At 43.9% G+C, this 17,069-nt stretch overlaps 1 protein-coding gene across 2 annotated transcripts; it reads left to right on the forward strand.

Moving 5' to 3' along the window:
* The first annotated feature begins 681 nt into the window (after positions 1-681).
* Positions 682-10,516, forward strand: LOC128686985 (spore coat protein SP65-like). 2 transcript variants are annotated; one of them, XM_053774329.2, is made up of 5 exons: positions 682-943; positions 2,406-2,508; positions 3,958-3,996; positions 5,986-6,370; positions 7,845-10,516. In XM_053774329.2, exons 1-5 carry the CDS (start codon positions 936-938, stop codon positions 7,871-7,873), a joined length of 564 nt encoding a protein of 187 aa, XP_053630304.1. In that variant the 5' UTR covers positions 682-935; the 3' UTR covers positions 7,874-10,516. The 2 variants fall into 2 exon arrangements, with proteins under 2 accessions (XP_053630304.1, XP_069938763.1); XM_070082662.1 differs by lacking the exon at positions 3,958-3,996.
* The last annotated feature ends 6,553 nt before the right edge of the window (positions 10,517-17,069 follow it).

Here is a 17,069-nt window from a genome sequence, read left to right on the forward strand (position 1 = left end):
ATGAATGTTGTGTAGTGATGAATGTTGTGTAGTGACGGATGTGTAGTGATGAATGTTGTGTAGTGATGAATGTTGTGTAGTGACGGATGTGTAGTGATGAATGTTGTGTAGTGATGAATGTTGTGTAGTGACGGATGTATAGTGATGGATGTGTAGTGATGAATGTTGTGTAGTTGTGGATGTTGTGTCTCATATTGTATACCCTTCCTCAATATATACTTAACCAATTTGAGTCCATTATTTCCAGTTCTTGCATCAACATCAACAGAGCCTCATCCTACTAAACTGTATATTTCGTCAGTAAGTAAATTTATTTATCTTCAGGTACATATAAATACAGCTACATAAATTATCATAGTAACTTATGCCTAGATTACTTAGGATAACCCAAAAATAAGTCAGAGTTGTGCACTATTTTTTCATGGTCTTCGACGTGTTGTCTTATCCTACTGGAAATGGTTTTCTGAAGGCATTATTTTTGTGTTTGTGGTGACGGTGGTGATCTGTGAGGCGTGTGAACAATGAAACAGGAATTCAGGTGATGCGTGATGCATATATATATACATGTGTGTATACAAGGTCGACTGCCCAGGTAACATTAACATCAAGGTGCGGTTTCTTTCCACATCACTAGTACCAACTTTTCTCAGTATTTACATGCAGGAGTTCCTCTTGTAGCAGTGTCAGCAGATCGTCCCAGTATTTCTCTTACAGCAGACACTGTGTGTAGGTTGCCCCAGGAGTCCTCTTAGAGCAGACAGTCTGTAGATCGTCCCAGGAGTCCTCCTGTAGCAGAGTCTGCAGGAGTTCCTCTTGCAGAAGTGTCAGCAGATCATCCTACTGTTCCTCCTGCAGCAGACAGTCTGCAGATCGTCCAAGGGCTCCTGCACTCAGACACTCTGCTCTATCACTCCTCCAGAGCCCCAACACGCAAAATGTTAAGGTATTTTATGTGTTACATCAAGGTACTCAAAACTGACCCTACAAAGAGTGCAGACCAAGAGGTGAACATCACACTTCTTCCACTCACAAAAAAAACACTCGAACCACGGAACAGATGGGGTTTTAAACCCATGGCGAGTTATTTCTAAGACTCAGTCCTCATGGATAAGTCTATCTAGAAGGGCCATGTTGTAAATGGTATAAAATAAAGACAAGTTGAAGATTAAGACATATGTACAACAGTTAGGTATCTTTACTGATGAAATGTTTCGCCTGCACACTAGGCTTGACGGTCTGCATGGAGCTGAACTCTTCCCCAAAGTGAGAGGGACTGACCACCTCAAATACTGTTGCACCAAGACTGGTGGACTGATTACATCTATTTTTCACTACTACACTTGCTGCCTCTCTATTTGACTGAAGAAGCCTACTGTGTAGGCGAAATCTTTCAGCAATCGGTATTTTATACCATTTAAGACAATCAGCTTGTTGTTTCACTAAACCATGTATACAGAGTATACCTGGAGAGTAAACAATGTACAGAGTATACCTGGTGATGACAGTGTAGTTCTTACTGACTCTCCAAGAGAAGGGAAGAGCCGTGATGCCAACCAGGCCTCCTGAGCGCCACCAATTCCTGGGGCGAACTTGTTGATCAGGTCTTGATCTACTACGAGGCTTTGTAACTTGCCATGATTGTGCCCAGATCTACCTGGAGTTCATTACCTTTGTAACTAGTTCAGCTATCATAACTTTGGGGCCCAGTCCCTGGACCCATTATGTACCTCTGTAATCTTTTGACTACCGCCCACAGGATAGGTATGTGGTGCATAATAAAGATAGTACTTTACCAGGAGGCCTGGTCATGGACCGGGCCGCAGGGACGTTGACCCCCGGAACACCCTCCCTATTATCCAAACAGGCACTGAGTAACTCCCTACGGATTCAGAGTTTTCCACCCCAATGTTACAAATTATGATTAACATTGTAGACGAGACGCATGGAACACTTTATTAAGTTTATCCACGCACTTTACACAAGTTCAGAGCTTTATCGTTGTCTTGTTCAGAGTATCCAAAGCTTATTCCTCGCCTAGCGTTGAAAATGGGTTGGGCAAATCTTTTTGTTAGTGGGTTTGTATTTGATAAGGACCTGCCTAGCATGGGCCAGTAGGCTTTCTGTAGTGTTCCTTAATTCGTATGTAAATCACCCGGGATTACCCAGTAAAGCTACACACAGTGATTTATTTCCATCGGAGTGCTTGTATTCTGTAACTTTTAAAATACAGTAAGAATATCGTTTGTGATTCGTAATAATAATGATAATCTGAGTTATTCTTGAATGTTTGTAAACACAATAAAATCAATTAGTTGACTTTAGCAATAAAGTCACTGGTTGGCGAAATGTCTGCTCAATACAGTATCCTGGTTACTATCCACGTCTTTCCTCTGGTGGTGCTGCAGGAGACTGCTGGTGCTGCTGCTGGTGCTGCTGGTGGTGGTGACGCTGGCTCAGACTGACTATAATAACTACGGTGGTCAACATGTTAACCGTGGTTACTCTCAGGTTAGTGTTCACCTCACACTCTCAGTTCACTGTCAGACTTACACCTCACACTCAGTTCACTGTCAGACTTACACCTCACTCAGTTCACTGTCAGACTCACACCTCACACTCTCAGTTCACTGTCAGACTTACACCTCACACTCAGTTCACTGTCAGACTTACACCTCACTCAGTTCACTGTCAGACTCACACCTCACTCTCAGTTCACTGTCAGACTCACACCTCACTCTCAGTTCACTGTCAGACTTACACCTCACACTCAGTTCACTGTCAGACTCACACTTCACACCCACAGTTCACTGTCAGACTTACACCTCACACTCTCAGTTCACTGTCAGACTTACACCTCACACTCAGTTCACTGTCAGACTTACACCTCACACTCTCAGTTCACTGTCAGACTCACACCTCACACACTCAGTTCACTGTCAGACTCACACCTCACACTCAGTTCACTGTCAGACTCACACCTCACTCTCAGTTCACTGTCAGACTCACACCTCACACACTCAGTTCACTGTCAGACTCACACCTCACACTCAGTTCACTGTCAGACTCACACCTCACACTCAGTTCACTGTCAGACTCACACCTCACACTCAGTTCACTGTCAGACTCACACCTCACACTCAGTTCACTGTCAGACTCACACCTCACACTCAGTTCACTGTCAGACTCACACCTCACACTCAGTTCACTGTCAAACTCACACCTCACACTCACACCTCACACTCAGTTCACTGTCAGACTCATACCTCACACTCAGTTCACTGTCAGACTCACACCTCACACTCAGTTCACTGTCACTCACACCTCACACTCTCAGTTCACTGTCACTCACACTTCACACTCTCAGTTCACTGTCAGACTCACACCTCACACTCAGTTCACTGTCAGACTCACACTGTCACTCACACCTCACACTCAGTTCACTGTCAGACTCACACCTCACACTCAGTTCACTGTCAGACTCACACTGTCACTCACACCTCACACTCTCAGTTCACTGTCAGACTCACACCTCACACTCAGTTCACTGTCAGACTCACACTGTCACTCACACCTCACACTCAGTTCACAGTCAGACTCATACCTCACACTCAGTTCACTGTCACTCACACCTCATACTCTCAGTTCACTGTCAGACTCACACCTCACACTCTCAGTTCACTGTCACTCACACCTCACTCTCAGTTCACTGTCACTCACACCTCACACTTAGTTCACTGTCAGACTCACACTTCACACCCACAGTTCACTGTCACTCACACCTCACACTTAGTTCACAGTCAGACTATGAATATTACATTCCACTTAGCATAACGTTCGTAGAAGTTCGGACAAACACGAGTATCGTGATGGGTGTATTAAATACACTGCATTATACACATTGTATATATACATCTGAATTATACACATGTATGACTGATTTTATTACTTGGTTGACAGGGTTGTACGACTCAAGTCAAGTACTTCCGGAGTACTAAGGTGAGTACACACTTTGTATGTACCAGACACATGACCAACACCTGACTACCTATACTGTGTAGACGTCTCGTCCACCAGTTTCTTTGGTTTAGAAAGAGACGTAAGCAAACACTATAACATATTTATTAGAAAACGTTTCGGTCCTGGGACCTTGAAACATTTTCTAATAAATATGTTATAGTGTTTGCTTACGTGTCTTTCTAAACCAACTTGTCGGTATTTATTACCAAGGTTTATACCACCAGTTTCTTTAATAATCCAATAAGTGAATAATAATGGAGACTGTGGAAGACGGGAAGTAGCAGTAGTTTGAGGTGATCAGTCCCTCAGTCAAGACTGTCGAAGTCAACACCAGCCTCAGGGACTGATCACCTCATGAAGCAACTGGTGGGCAAAACGTCTCCTCACACAAGACACCCAAGTGTCTGCTGCATCAGCTTTCAATGATTATTATTATATTAATTATATTATTTTTATATTATTGTATTAATAACACTGATTGATTGTTAAGGCTCAGTTCCTGGACCCATGATATGACTGTAACCCTTGGACTACTACCCACAGGATAGTCTTGGGGTGACTACCACCCACAGGATAGTCTTGGGGTGACTACCACCCACAGGATAGTCTTGGGGTGACTTCCACTCACAGGATAGTCTTGGGGTGACTACCACCCACAGGATAGTCTTGGGGTGACTACCACCCACAGGATAGTCTTGGGGTGACTACCACCCACAGGATAGTCTTGGGGTGACTACCACCCACAGGATAGTCTTGGGGTGACGTCCACCCACAGGATAGTCTTGGGGTGACTTCCACCCACAGGATAGTCTTGGGGTGACTTCCACCCACAGGATAGTCTTGGGGTGACTTCCACCCACAGGATAGTCTTGGGGTGACTACCACTCACAGGATAATCTTCGGGTGACTACCACCCACAGGATAGTCTTCGGGTGACTACCACCCATAGGATAGTCTTGGGGTGACTACCACCCACAGGATAGTCTTGGGGTGACTTCCACCCACAGGATAGTCTTGGGGTGACTTCCACCCACAGGATAGTCTTGGGGTGACTTCCACCCACAGGATAGTCTTGGGGTGATTTCCACCCACAGGATAGTCTTGGGGTGACTTCCACCCACAGGATAGTCTTGGGGTGACTTCCACCCACAGGATAGTCTTGGGGTGACTACCACTCACAGGATAATATTCGGGTGACTACCACCCACAGGATAGTCTTCGGGTGACTACCACCCACAGGATAGTCTTGGGGTGACTACCACCCACAGGATAGTCTTGGGGTGACTACCACCCACAGGAGTCTTGGGGTGACTACCACCCACAGGATAGTCTGGGGTGACTACCACCCACAGGATAGTCTTGGGGTGACTACCACCCACAGGATAGTCTTCGGGTGACTACCACCCACAGGATAGTCTTGGGGTGACTACCACCCACAGGATAGTCTTGGGGTGACTACCACCCACAGGATAGTCTTCGGGTGACTACCACCCACAGGATAGTCTTCGGGTGACTACCACCCACAGGATAGTCTTCGGGTGACTACCACCCACAGGATAGTCTTCGGGTGACTACCACCCACAGGATAGTCTTGGGGTGACTACCACTCACAGGATAGTCTTGGGGTGACTACCACCCACAGGATAGTCTTGGGGTGACTACCACCCACAGGATAGTCTTGGGGTGACTACCACCCACAGGATAGTCTTGGGGTGACTACCACCCACAGGATAGTCTTGGGGTGACTACCACCCACAGGATAGTCTTGGGGTGACTACCACTCACAGGATAGTCTTGGGGTGACTACCACCCACAGGATAGTCTTGGGGTGACTACCACCCACAGGATAGTCTTGGGGTGACTACCACTCACAGGATAGTCTTGGGGTGACTACCACTCACAGTATAGTTTTAAATTAACCATGTATTTGTTCACTGTTCTGACACTGTTATCACTGACGACAAACAGACGGTAACAGTGATAACAACGGCTGTGACAACCACAACAGTAACGGCAACGGCGACTGCAACCACAACGGCAACCACAACAGCAACCGTAAACACAACGGCAACCACAACAGCAATCGTTAACACAATCACAACAGCAACCACAACAGCAGCCACAACAGCAACTACAACAGCAACGGCAACTACAACAGCAAGCGTGACCACATCATCTACCACAACAGCTACAGCAACGGTGACTTCTATAAGCACAGCAACGGCAACTAATACACAACTGGCGACAATTGGTGTAGTTAAGACACAGATTGTACTGATACAAGAGACGAAGGGGTATGGTGGATATGGTGGTGGTTATGGTGGTGGATATGGTGGCTCTGGTGGATATGGTGGTAAGTCCTTCGCTTACTGACATTCTTTTGTAGCTTTCTCAACTTAATCTATTTATCCATCCATCTCTCACTCTCTCAGAATGCCATTGTAAGACTCGTACAATTAATGTGTTTGTACACTTTAAGGAACACTACGGTAGGCCTATTGACCCATGTTAGGCAGATCTCACTCGCATATACTCCCCCCCCCCTCCAGTCTACATTTTAAGTTACCCAAAATTTTTGGTTCTGTTCCACAACTCTATTGCCAAGTCATTTCTTCCCTGTATCCATTTTCCTTTAAATTTCTTCAACTTGAATTCATTGCCACGAGTCTTGACTTGGTTAAATGTTTTCAACGCGTTATTAACTGGTATATCCTGTATTTATTACTGTTTTCTGTTTGTATATTTTAATCATATATTCCCTAATTCTACGCCTTTTCAGAGTACAAGTTAGTAAGTTTATTTAGGTATATTATCATTATTATAATCAAAAAGAAGCGCTAAGCCACAAGGGCTATACAGCGCTGATATTTAGGTATAGGTACACACAAGTACAATTATCATATATAGTGTAAATTACCCACTAGGATAACCCCAAAAGAGTCAAAGTGACTTATTTCCATTGAGATCCTTGTCGTCTTCAGTCTGTCTCGTAGTTAAGATTTCTGATACATGAAATCGTCATCGTCATTCTTCTCTATATATTTTCCAGCATATTTATGTCCATTCTGTAATATGGAGACCAGAACTGAGTAGCGTAATCTGAGGCCTTACCAAGGATATATATAAAGTTGAAGGATAAACTGAGTATCTGTCATATTAATATTTACTGATGTGAGACCAAGAATTGTATTAAATTTTATTGCAGTGTTGTCTTGCCTTTATTATTATTATAATCAAAAAGAAGCGCTAAGCCACAAGGGCTATACAGCGCTGCGTCTTGCCTTTAGATTACTGCTAACCAGAACTTAGTTTCACTAAGATCTCTATAATTTAAGTTACAAGTACCATAGTTATTTTCTTTTCCTAGGCCTGTTATTATTACAATCAAAAGTGCTAAACCAACCAGGGTCATACAATGCTGTAGTGAATTATAATTGTACATTCAAATGCACTAAACCCACAGGGATTATAGTGCCTGTGGAGGGGGGGGGGATGGAAGGTATTTAGACTTGATTCAGGGACCTAGAGCACAGATCAAATTCTCTATTATATTCATGGGGGGAAAGCACTAAACCCATAGATTTTACTGGTCTGGGTAGCAAAAGTGCTCGAAACTCACACATAAATCTTATAATAATTATTATAACTAAGTGTTAAACCCACAAGGGTCATACAGACACTTGTCAAAAGGCTGAGATACATATCTGTAATAAATAACTTTTAGTGGTGTTGAGTGCAGGTTTATAACAATGATCAAGTCTTGGCAGGTTTTCAGTACATTGACATAGTATGTGACTTAACACTGTACTGTACCTTTCTATCCTCAGGCACTGGGAAGACTTATTACCCCTGGTAGACTCTGCCTCTGCTGCTGCTGTTCCTTGGTCATCTCTCTCCTAAAGCATCACTACTCTTTTTCATTAGTTACTGCTTTATTACATTCATGAGGGAATGCTAAACCCAAAAGGGTCATACATCACCTGAGGAATGGAAGGCATAATAATAATAAATATCTTTATTTACTACAAGTACACGTACAAGGTATACAGGCCAAGATGACATCACTGACATACTATATAGAAAGCAGTTATGCAGAGCATTTCCCTCAAATTAGGTCAGTTTTGTCCCAGGATGCGACCCACGCCAGTCGACTAACACCCAAGTATCCATTATTACTGATGGGTGAACATGGACAACCAGTGTAATTAAACGCGCCCAATGTTTCCAACCTTGCCGGGAATCGAACCCGGACCTTCACAGTGCGAAACGAGAGCTTTGCCACCAGGCCACGGGACACCGTGACTGAGCTCCATTCAAGGAACTGAAGTGCTGGTACAAAACCTTAGATCAAGAGGTTCTTAATACTTCAGATTACACAAGCTTTTCTTCAAAGGATATTAATCAAGGTGAAACTGTCAACCATAGAATTGTAATCAAAACTAAGCACTAAACCCACCAGGGTCATACAGCTCTGGTCAACCATAGAAAATGCACTCGTTCCAAAATGGTCCTACACAATTTTATAATTGGTATTAGTGCTAAACCCATATGGGTACACAGCACCTGGGAATTATGGTTAATTAGGTTAGGGAGGGTAATTGCAATCCCCTTGATTAAGTGTCAGCAGTATAGAGGCAGCCCCCCTGCAGGCAACTGGAAAATTAGGGCAGCCCATGGCTGCATTCACCTTCACACTGAGTATTATATTTGCAAAACTCTTGAAGGTAGGTTCCTAGATTCCAGTGAAGGGCTCTTGATCCAAAAACTGGAAATACCCTCCATTTCTTTGAATTTTATCACATCCCATTCCCCAAGGTGCTTCATGACCCTTATGGGTGCAGTACTTCCCACACAACATATAATAATATTCACAAAAAGTGCTAAACAAGACCGAGCCATGCATTACTTTCATGGGAGGAACATTTAACCTGTAAGGGTCTCAGTGCCTGGGGCATAAAAGAAGATATTAGGGTTCCAAGGAAGGGAGGGCATCAAGGGTCATACAGTATTCAAGGGTCGTACAGTATTCAAGGGTCGTACAGTATTCAAGGGTCGTACAGTATTCAAGGGTCGTACAGTATTCAAGGGTCGTACAGTATTCAAGGGTCGTACAGTATTCAAGGGTCATACAGTATTCAAGGGTCATACAGTATTCAAGGGTCATACAGTATTCAAGGGTCATACAGTATTCAAGGGTCATACAGTATTCAAGGGTCATACAGTATTCAAGGGTCATACAGTATTCAAGGGTCATACAGTATTCATGAGGAAGCATTACATCCAGGAGTCAAAGGATCTGGGGAGTGGGAGGTAATCAGAATTGATCCGAAGAAAGGGTAGCTCTAGTGCCTAGGATCAAGAACCCTTTCAGGGGGGAGGAAGAGTTCCTTAAAGGGAGAACATGTTATAATATTTACAAGAGATGAAAAAAAAAAATTCGGCAAGTTTAGGATAAACGAAGCTCGAGTTTGTTCGGTAAAGTAAAATAAAGTATACTTGACAAAGTGAATATTCATCATCCTTTACTAGAAACCTCCTGTATTAAGTCTCAGTAAAGACTGCCTCGGTGGGAGACGGCCGACTTGTTAGGGGGGGGGGGGAGACTGAAGATTAATTTTTGAAACTGGCTGATAAAATAAATTAGATTAACCTCATTTTAAGGTTTTTGGGAGCAGAGCACAAAAGAATACATGAAGTATATTACCAATGAGGCAAGTACAGTGGTCTCACAAGTTACAATATTAGCCCATTCCAAGAGACACATTGTATCTCAAAACTAAAGCCCCAAAATACATGGTTTTATGGTAATTCATTTCTAGTTGCTGGAAGTGCAACTTTTATTAGACATCAGACTTGCATGGTGACAGATATAACTTGCAGGCACTATATCTCCCCTTATCTGCTTCTCTTATCCACAATATTTAGTCAAAACAAATGCCTAAACCCACAAGGGCCTCTTATCCACAATAGCAGTAGTCTTTCAAAATCTATGATAATTTCTCTTACCTTTTTCCCCCACTAGCTAAGATCTGTCAGTCACTTTAATAGGCTTGATAATGTCTTTCCTTAACAGTAGACAGAGCTGATTGTGGAAGGCCATAATCACTCACCAATGCATCATGTTTTTCACAATTTCTCGTTTGAAATTCAAAGAAATTGACTTTTTACTGTGCACTTTAGGGGCCATGATGACTTAGTAACACAAAAGATGGCATAATTCTATCACAAATGCGTATCGTATCAAATTTTTCACAACTCGAAACTGAATTCCTTTACGAGGGCAAATTGTAATTCAAATTACTGTAACTCCAGCCCATCGTAACATGATATACCACTGTAATATGTACATATTTACAATACTATATAATCATAAAACCCATAAGGGTTAAATATTAAATAGAACTTAGGAAATGGGAGGTAGTCAAGTAAGCAATTAGAAGGAAAGTTGTATTAAAGAAAAAATTTATGATGGAAAGTTACTCCCTCTTCAGTGTAGGTGAATTGTGATAAATCAACATAACCAATTTTTTTTTTTAATAAACTGGCTGTATCCCACAAAAGCAGGGTGACCCAAAAAGAAAAACAAGTCTTTCTTTTTACATTTATTAATATATACAGGAGAAGGGGTTACTAGCCCCTTGCTCCCAGCATAACTAGATCTTTCAGCAAAATATTGTACCCTGCCTTTGCCTACTTAACCCTTTGACTGTTTTGGTAGTATATATATGTCTTACAAGCCACCGTTTTTGACAATATACTCAAATTCTAGCGGCTTCAAATCAAGCAGGAGAAAGCTGGTAGGCCCACATGTGAGAGAACGGGTCTGTGTGGTCAGTGTGCACCATATAAAAAAAAATCCTGCAGCACACGGTGAATAACGAGAAAAAAAAAACTGACCATTATTTTTAATTAAAATGCTGACTTTGTGGTCTATTTTTGTATAGTATTTATGGTTGTATTCTCGTTTTCTTGCTCATTTGATAGAATGGAAAACATATAGAAATAGAGGTGATTTTGATTAGGTTTTACTATGAGAAGAACCTTGAAATGGAGCCCAAAGTAGAGGAAATGTTTGATTTTTGCCAATGTTCAAAAGTAAACAAATGATGTCATTTTCCAATAAATGTCCAAGTAGCCATTCTAATATGCAGTCATGAACGGGTTGACATTATTTATACAATTATTACAATATTGCAGTAGTCTGCATAACAGTAAATCTTCTATTTTTTGAGTAAAAATTCAAAATAGAAAGCAAGAGTAATATCAGAGGGGCCTGGAGACGTGACTGATGAACAAAGAAAATGTTATTTTAGAGCCAGGAATGTCTGCATTGTTCATTCTAGATCCTATTTTGAAATTGTCATTTTTCAATTTTCGTGAAATTGGCCAAATTGCAAATTTCTGACCATGTTATTGGGTAGTTGAAATTGGTAAATGGGCAGTTTCTTGTACTCAATTGATAACAAAAATGGAGTTCTAAATTATTATTTATTATTATAATAAAAAAGAAGCACTAAGCCACAAGGACTATACAGCGCTGCAGGGCAGGAAGGAAGCGAGGGCATCAGGTGGCAAAAGGGAGATGGACGAGTAATAGGTTACGGATAACAGCGGGGCAGTGGATGGTGAAAGGGTAAAGGGCAGCAAGAGACTGAACTAGAAAGGGCTGAGGGGAGTGTGAAAAGTATCAGAGTTTATGGAGTAAATCAGTCGTTGTCAAGAAGTCGATGAGAGAGTCAGGATTAAAGGAGGGTCCATCAGCAAGAAGGGAAGGTAAAGAGAGAGTAGTAGAACGAAGACGACGTTGGAGGTAAATTCTGCGTGCTCGTTGATAGAGGGGGCAGTCTAACAGAATGTGGCTAATCGATACTGGAACTTGACACTGCTCACAGAGAGGAACAGGGTGCCTCTCCATGAGATACCCATGAGTAAGACGAGTGTGACCAATGCGAAGGCGGGAGAGAGTGGTCTCCCAACCTCGGCACTGATGACAAGAAGATGGCCAGTAACCTATGCTCGGTTTAATAGAATGAAGTTTGTTACCGAGCAGAGTTGACCAACGTTGTTGCCAACGGGTGCGAAGGTGGGTAGCTATTGCAGTAAAATAGTCCAGAAACGGAACACCTCGATAGGAAATTGGTAGGTCATGTACTGCTGACCGCGCAGCAGTGTCTGCTTGTTCATTGCCCTGTACGTCGACATGACCAGGGACCCAAGAAAAAACAATATCTTTATGTTTGGTAGAGATACGGTGTAGCCAAAGTTGGATACGGAGAACTAGGGGATGAGATGTATCAAATTTTCGTATAGCCTGTAGAGCACTAAGGGAGTCTGAGACTACTACAAGTGATGACACGGGCATAGATGCGATACGAATAAGTGGTGCAAGAATGGCATACAGTTCAGCAGTAAAAATGCTAGCTGAAGATAGTAAATGCCCCCGCACGACGCTGTCCGGAAACACTGCTGCGAATCCGACGCCGTCTGAAGACTTAGAGCCATCTGTGTACACAGCGGTGGCATGAGAATGGGAGTGGAAGTGATCAAGAAAAAGAGAGCGGAAAGCCACCGTGGGCAGTTGAGCTTTCGAGCAAGGGAGTGAGAAAGAACAGACCCGAACAGCTGGAACTTCCCAGGGGGGTAGGGAAAAGTGAGATGCTACATGAACATATAAAGGTGGTAACTGAAGGGAAGACAAGAGTGAATGTAGGCGAAGAGAAAAGGGACGGAGCAAACAGGGGCGGCAAACGAATAAAGAATGTCTACTAATATCGGTGACCATTCTATAAATGGAAGGATTGTGTAGATCATGAGAGCGTACATAGTAACGAAGGCAATGGGCATCACGGCGATCAGACAAGGATGGAACATTCTCTTCTGCATAGAGGCTCTCAACAGGGGAAGAGCGAAAAGCATCAAGCCACAAACGTAATCCTTGGCGATGGATAGAGTTAAGGCTAGAGAGAGTAGCAGGAGAGGCCGCGGAATAAATCTTGTCACCATAATCGAGTTTCGATAAAACGAGGGCTGAATGTAGGCGAAGCAGAGTTCGACGATCAGCTCCCCAGGAAAGATGAGCAAGGGTTTTAAGAAGGTTTAGCCGGCTGTGACAAGTTGCCTTCAGAGAGGTAATGTGAGGTTTCCAGGATAACCTACGGTCAAAGAGAAGGCCTAGAAACCTGACTATCACGTTCGGGGATACGGGAGCCATAGAGATACAAAGGATGATCGGAGATAACAGAGCGTCTAGTGAAAGTAATTTGGCGAGTTTTGGTACTTGAAAATTTAAACCCATGCGTGGTGGCCCAAGTGGAAACACGGTCGACCGCATGCTGGAGAGAAACTGCAATAAGATGACAGTCAGCGCCTGCACAAGCAATAGCAAAGTCATCAACATAGAGTGATGACCAAATATTGGGTGGAAGAACAGAGGCCAAATCATTTATAGCAAGGAGAAAAAGTGTTGTGCTTAGAACACATCCCTGAGGGACACCTTCAGCTTGGACGAAGTCCGGGGAAAGAACATTATTGACTCGAACACGGAAATGTCTGTCAGTTAAAAAGTTCTTAAGGAAGGATGGTAGATTGCCTCGGAGGCCTAAGGAATGGGCCTGGGCCAAAATATTATACCTCCAAGTTGTGTCATATGCCTTCTCAAGGTCAAAAAATATGGCAATAACCGAGTGATTATTCGCAAAGGCATTACGAACATACGTATCCAAGCGTAGTAAGGGGTCTATGGTAGAACGACCCTTACGAAAGCCATATTGACTAGCGGAGAGACTGTTGTGCGTCTCTAAATACCACATTAAACGTCGGTTTACGAGACGTTCCATCACTTTGCAAACTGCACTAGTAAGAGCGATGGGACGATAGTGGGAGGCATCATGTCCTGTAGTACCCGGTTTGCAGAAAGGGAGAACAATGGCAGATTTCCACAGCTGGGGAAGAACTCCTTGTGCCCAAATAAGATTGAAGAGGTGTAAGAGGACTACAAAGGCTGACCGATGTAAATGTTGTAACATACGAATATGAATGTCGTCAGGCCCAGCTGCCGATGATCGGCAAGCTGAGAGCGTTGCCTCTAGTTCTTGAAGTGTAAAATGCACATTATACTGTTCTTCTCTGAGAGAAGAAAAGTCCAAGGGTACTAACTCTCTGGCAGACTTTGAGGAAAGAAACGAGGGGCATAGATGGAGCCCTCAGGAAATACGGACCAGATGTGTGCCAAGTTCAATGGCAACGTCGAGAGGGTTTGCTACATCAACACCAGCGACCCGTAGAACAGGAGCCGGGTCAGGAGAGTATTTACCACTCAATTTCCTCACTTTTTTCCAGACTGCACTCATAGAAGAAGCAGAGGTGATGGTGGAAACAGTCTCGCCAACAAGTGCGTTTAGCTTCACGGATGACACGGCGAGCGATCTCACGCTTCTGCTTAAAATCAAGAAGTCTCTCAGCGGTTCTATTGTACCGGTACCTGCCCCATGCAGCGCGTTTCAAACGTACTGCACGAGCACAAGCAGGAGACCACCAAGGCACGCACTTCTGAGAATGCCTGCCCGAGGTTTGGGGTATAGAATGAGAAGCTGCGGTATAAACTGACGTCGAAAAGATGTGTAGGAGCTCATCAATGGAGGATGAAGAAGGAACCTCACTAAAAGCAGTGAGGTGTGAGTAAAGATCCCAATTTGCCCGATCAAATTGCCAGCGAGGGCTACGGAAAGGTGGTGAATAGGAAGGAGAAGTAAGAATGATTGGAAAATGATCGCTGTCATGTAAGTCCGGTAGAACAGACCAGGTGAAGTCTAGTGCAGTGGAGGAAGAGCAGATTGATAGATCGATGCAAGAGAGAGTATGAGTACGAGGATCAAAATGGGTGGGAGTACCCGTATTTAAAACATGGAGGGGGTGAGAGGCGAGAAAAGCCTCCAACTGGATGCCACGTGAGTCACAATGAGACCCCCCCCCCCAGAGGAAATGGTGGGCATTAAAATCACCAAGTAACAGAAGTGGTGGTGGTAAGGATGAAACAAGAAAGGCAAAGTCTGGGATAGAAAATGCTCGAGGAGAGAGATATAAAGAACATATTGTAAACCACTTATTCAAGTGGATACGGGCTGCAGTGTAATGCAGCGAGGTATGGACAAATAGTTGACAGTACGGAATATCACTGCGTAGAAAAAGGGCACTTTCATTAAAGGTCCCATCCGAGAAAGGATCCGAAGAATACAATAAATTATAGCCTGAGATAGGTTGGAAAACAGCAGAGTGTAATTTTGGTTCTTGTAAGCAAGCACCAACAGGGGAAAACCTGGAAAGCAACATCTGAAGCTCACCCCGATTACCCCTGAGGCCGCGTATATTCCACTGTAAATAGGCCATGATTGGCGATGAAGAAAATACCAGGAATCTGTAGGTAAAGGCACCTACGGACTAGAGGGGTTAGAAAAGTCATCATGTGGTGGCATTGGAAGACGTTCAAGCAGCGAAGGAACGGAGCGTTGCGAAGAATGGGGTTGTGAAGATGGAGGAGAGGGAAGAGAAGGAACAGGAAGTGAATCAGTGTCCATTGAAGGTTTAGTCTCTGCAATATATTCTGAAATGGCTTCAAGTGTTTCTGAATTCAAAGATGTATGGGAGACCATATTGGAGATAGAAGGAGGAGGGTGAGTAAAGATTGGGACAGTAATGGACTGTACCAAAGTAGAGGGGGAGGGAAGAGTGTAAGGGACTGGAGATGAAGTGTGGGGGGGGGGGGGACAGAGGAGGCAGAAACCTAGGAGGTGGCAGAAGAGGGAGAAACTTGGGAGGGGACGGGGGTGGAAGGCATAGTACGAGGAGGAGGGTGAATCTTCACACTTGTAATAGAGCCAGAGAGAGGGGAAGAACTAGGTACAGAGACTGGAAAGGTAAAGTGTGGAGGTGGAAGAAGGGAAGGAAGGGGCAAAGAAGATTTGAGCAATGTGGATTTTTTGGACTTCTGAGAAGTAGAGGGGCGATTGGTATTAGGTGTCGTACGAGGTCTTGTCGATACTGGGGCTTGTGAGGAAGGACGCGAAGATGTGAGAACAGACTGAGTTGTAGTCGGGACGTCAGAGCCAAGGACAGCAAAAGGATTAGATGCCGGAGTGGCTATGGGAGGGGTAACAACAGAGGAGGCTGCAGAAGATGGGACCCCAGAAGTAGGAGGATGTTTGGAAACACGAGAATAAGAAACACGGGGTAGTCTCCCTTGGAGGCGGAGATGAGTAACTGCCATAGCATAAGGGAGACCTGCCTCTTTGAGGCAATGGATTTCACGTTCATTTAAGTAGACCTGGCAACGGCGGGAGTATGAAGGGTGAGCTTCATTACAATTAAGGCAAGATGGAGGGTGACTGCAAGATGTATTAGAATGGTCGTCGGCACCACAGACTGGGCATTCGGCCATAGATCTGCAATATTTCGCTGGGTGGCCAAAACGCCAGCAATTTCTACATTGTTGCGGTGTAGGTATCACCTTTCGAACTTGTAACTTATGTCCCGCGACATATACAGAGGACGGGAGTTCTCGGCTGTCAAAAGTTAAACGAGCCACATTGCAAGGGTAACATCTCCGCCCCCGGGCAGGAAGGACATAAGTGTCTACTTTGAGGATTGGGAGATCCTGGAGTTCCAGCTGTTCAAGAATGTCATTGCCACATGACTGGAAATTCTGTTGGACTATGGTATGGGGCAGAATGACAGTACCACTACAAGAATTGAGAGAAAGATGTTTTTCAATAGTGATAGGAGTAGTATCGATATTCGAAAGGAGAGAAAGATCATGAGCTTGGGTAGCATTCTGGACAGTGACGATGTGCGTACCGCTCTTGAGAGCATGAAATGAAATATCTCTACCAACATGACACAGGAGTGCTTTGCCAATACTGTGGTCAGAAAGGTAGGCAGAAGAAGAAGTCAGTCTTAAAGTAAAGAATTTAGTCCATTGTATGGTCCGAAACCGAGCGTGGAGAGGGAGTGCTTGACGTGTCAGTCTTTTCCGAGTAGAATGGGAAGGTAACAAAGGA

The sequence above is a fragment of the Cherax quadricarinatus genome, chromosome 7 (assembly GCF_038502225.1).
Source record: "Cherax quadricarinatus isolate ZL_2023a chromosome 7, ASM3850222v1, whole genome shotgun sequence".
Lineage (NCBI taxonomy): Eukaryota > Metazoa > Arthropoda > Malacostraca > Decapoda > Parastacidae > Cherax > Cherax quadricarinatus.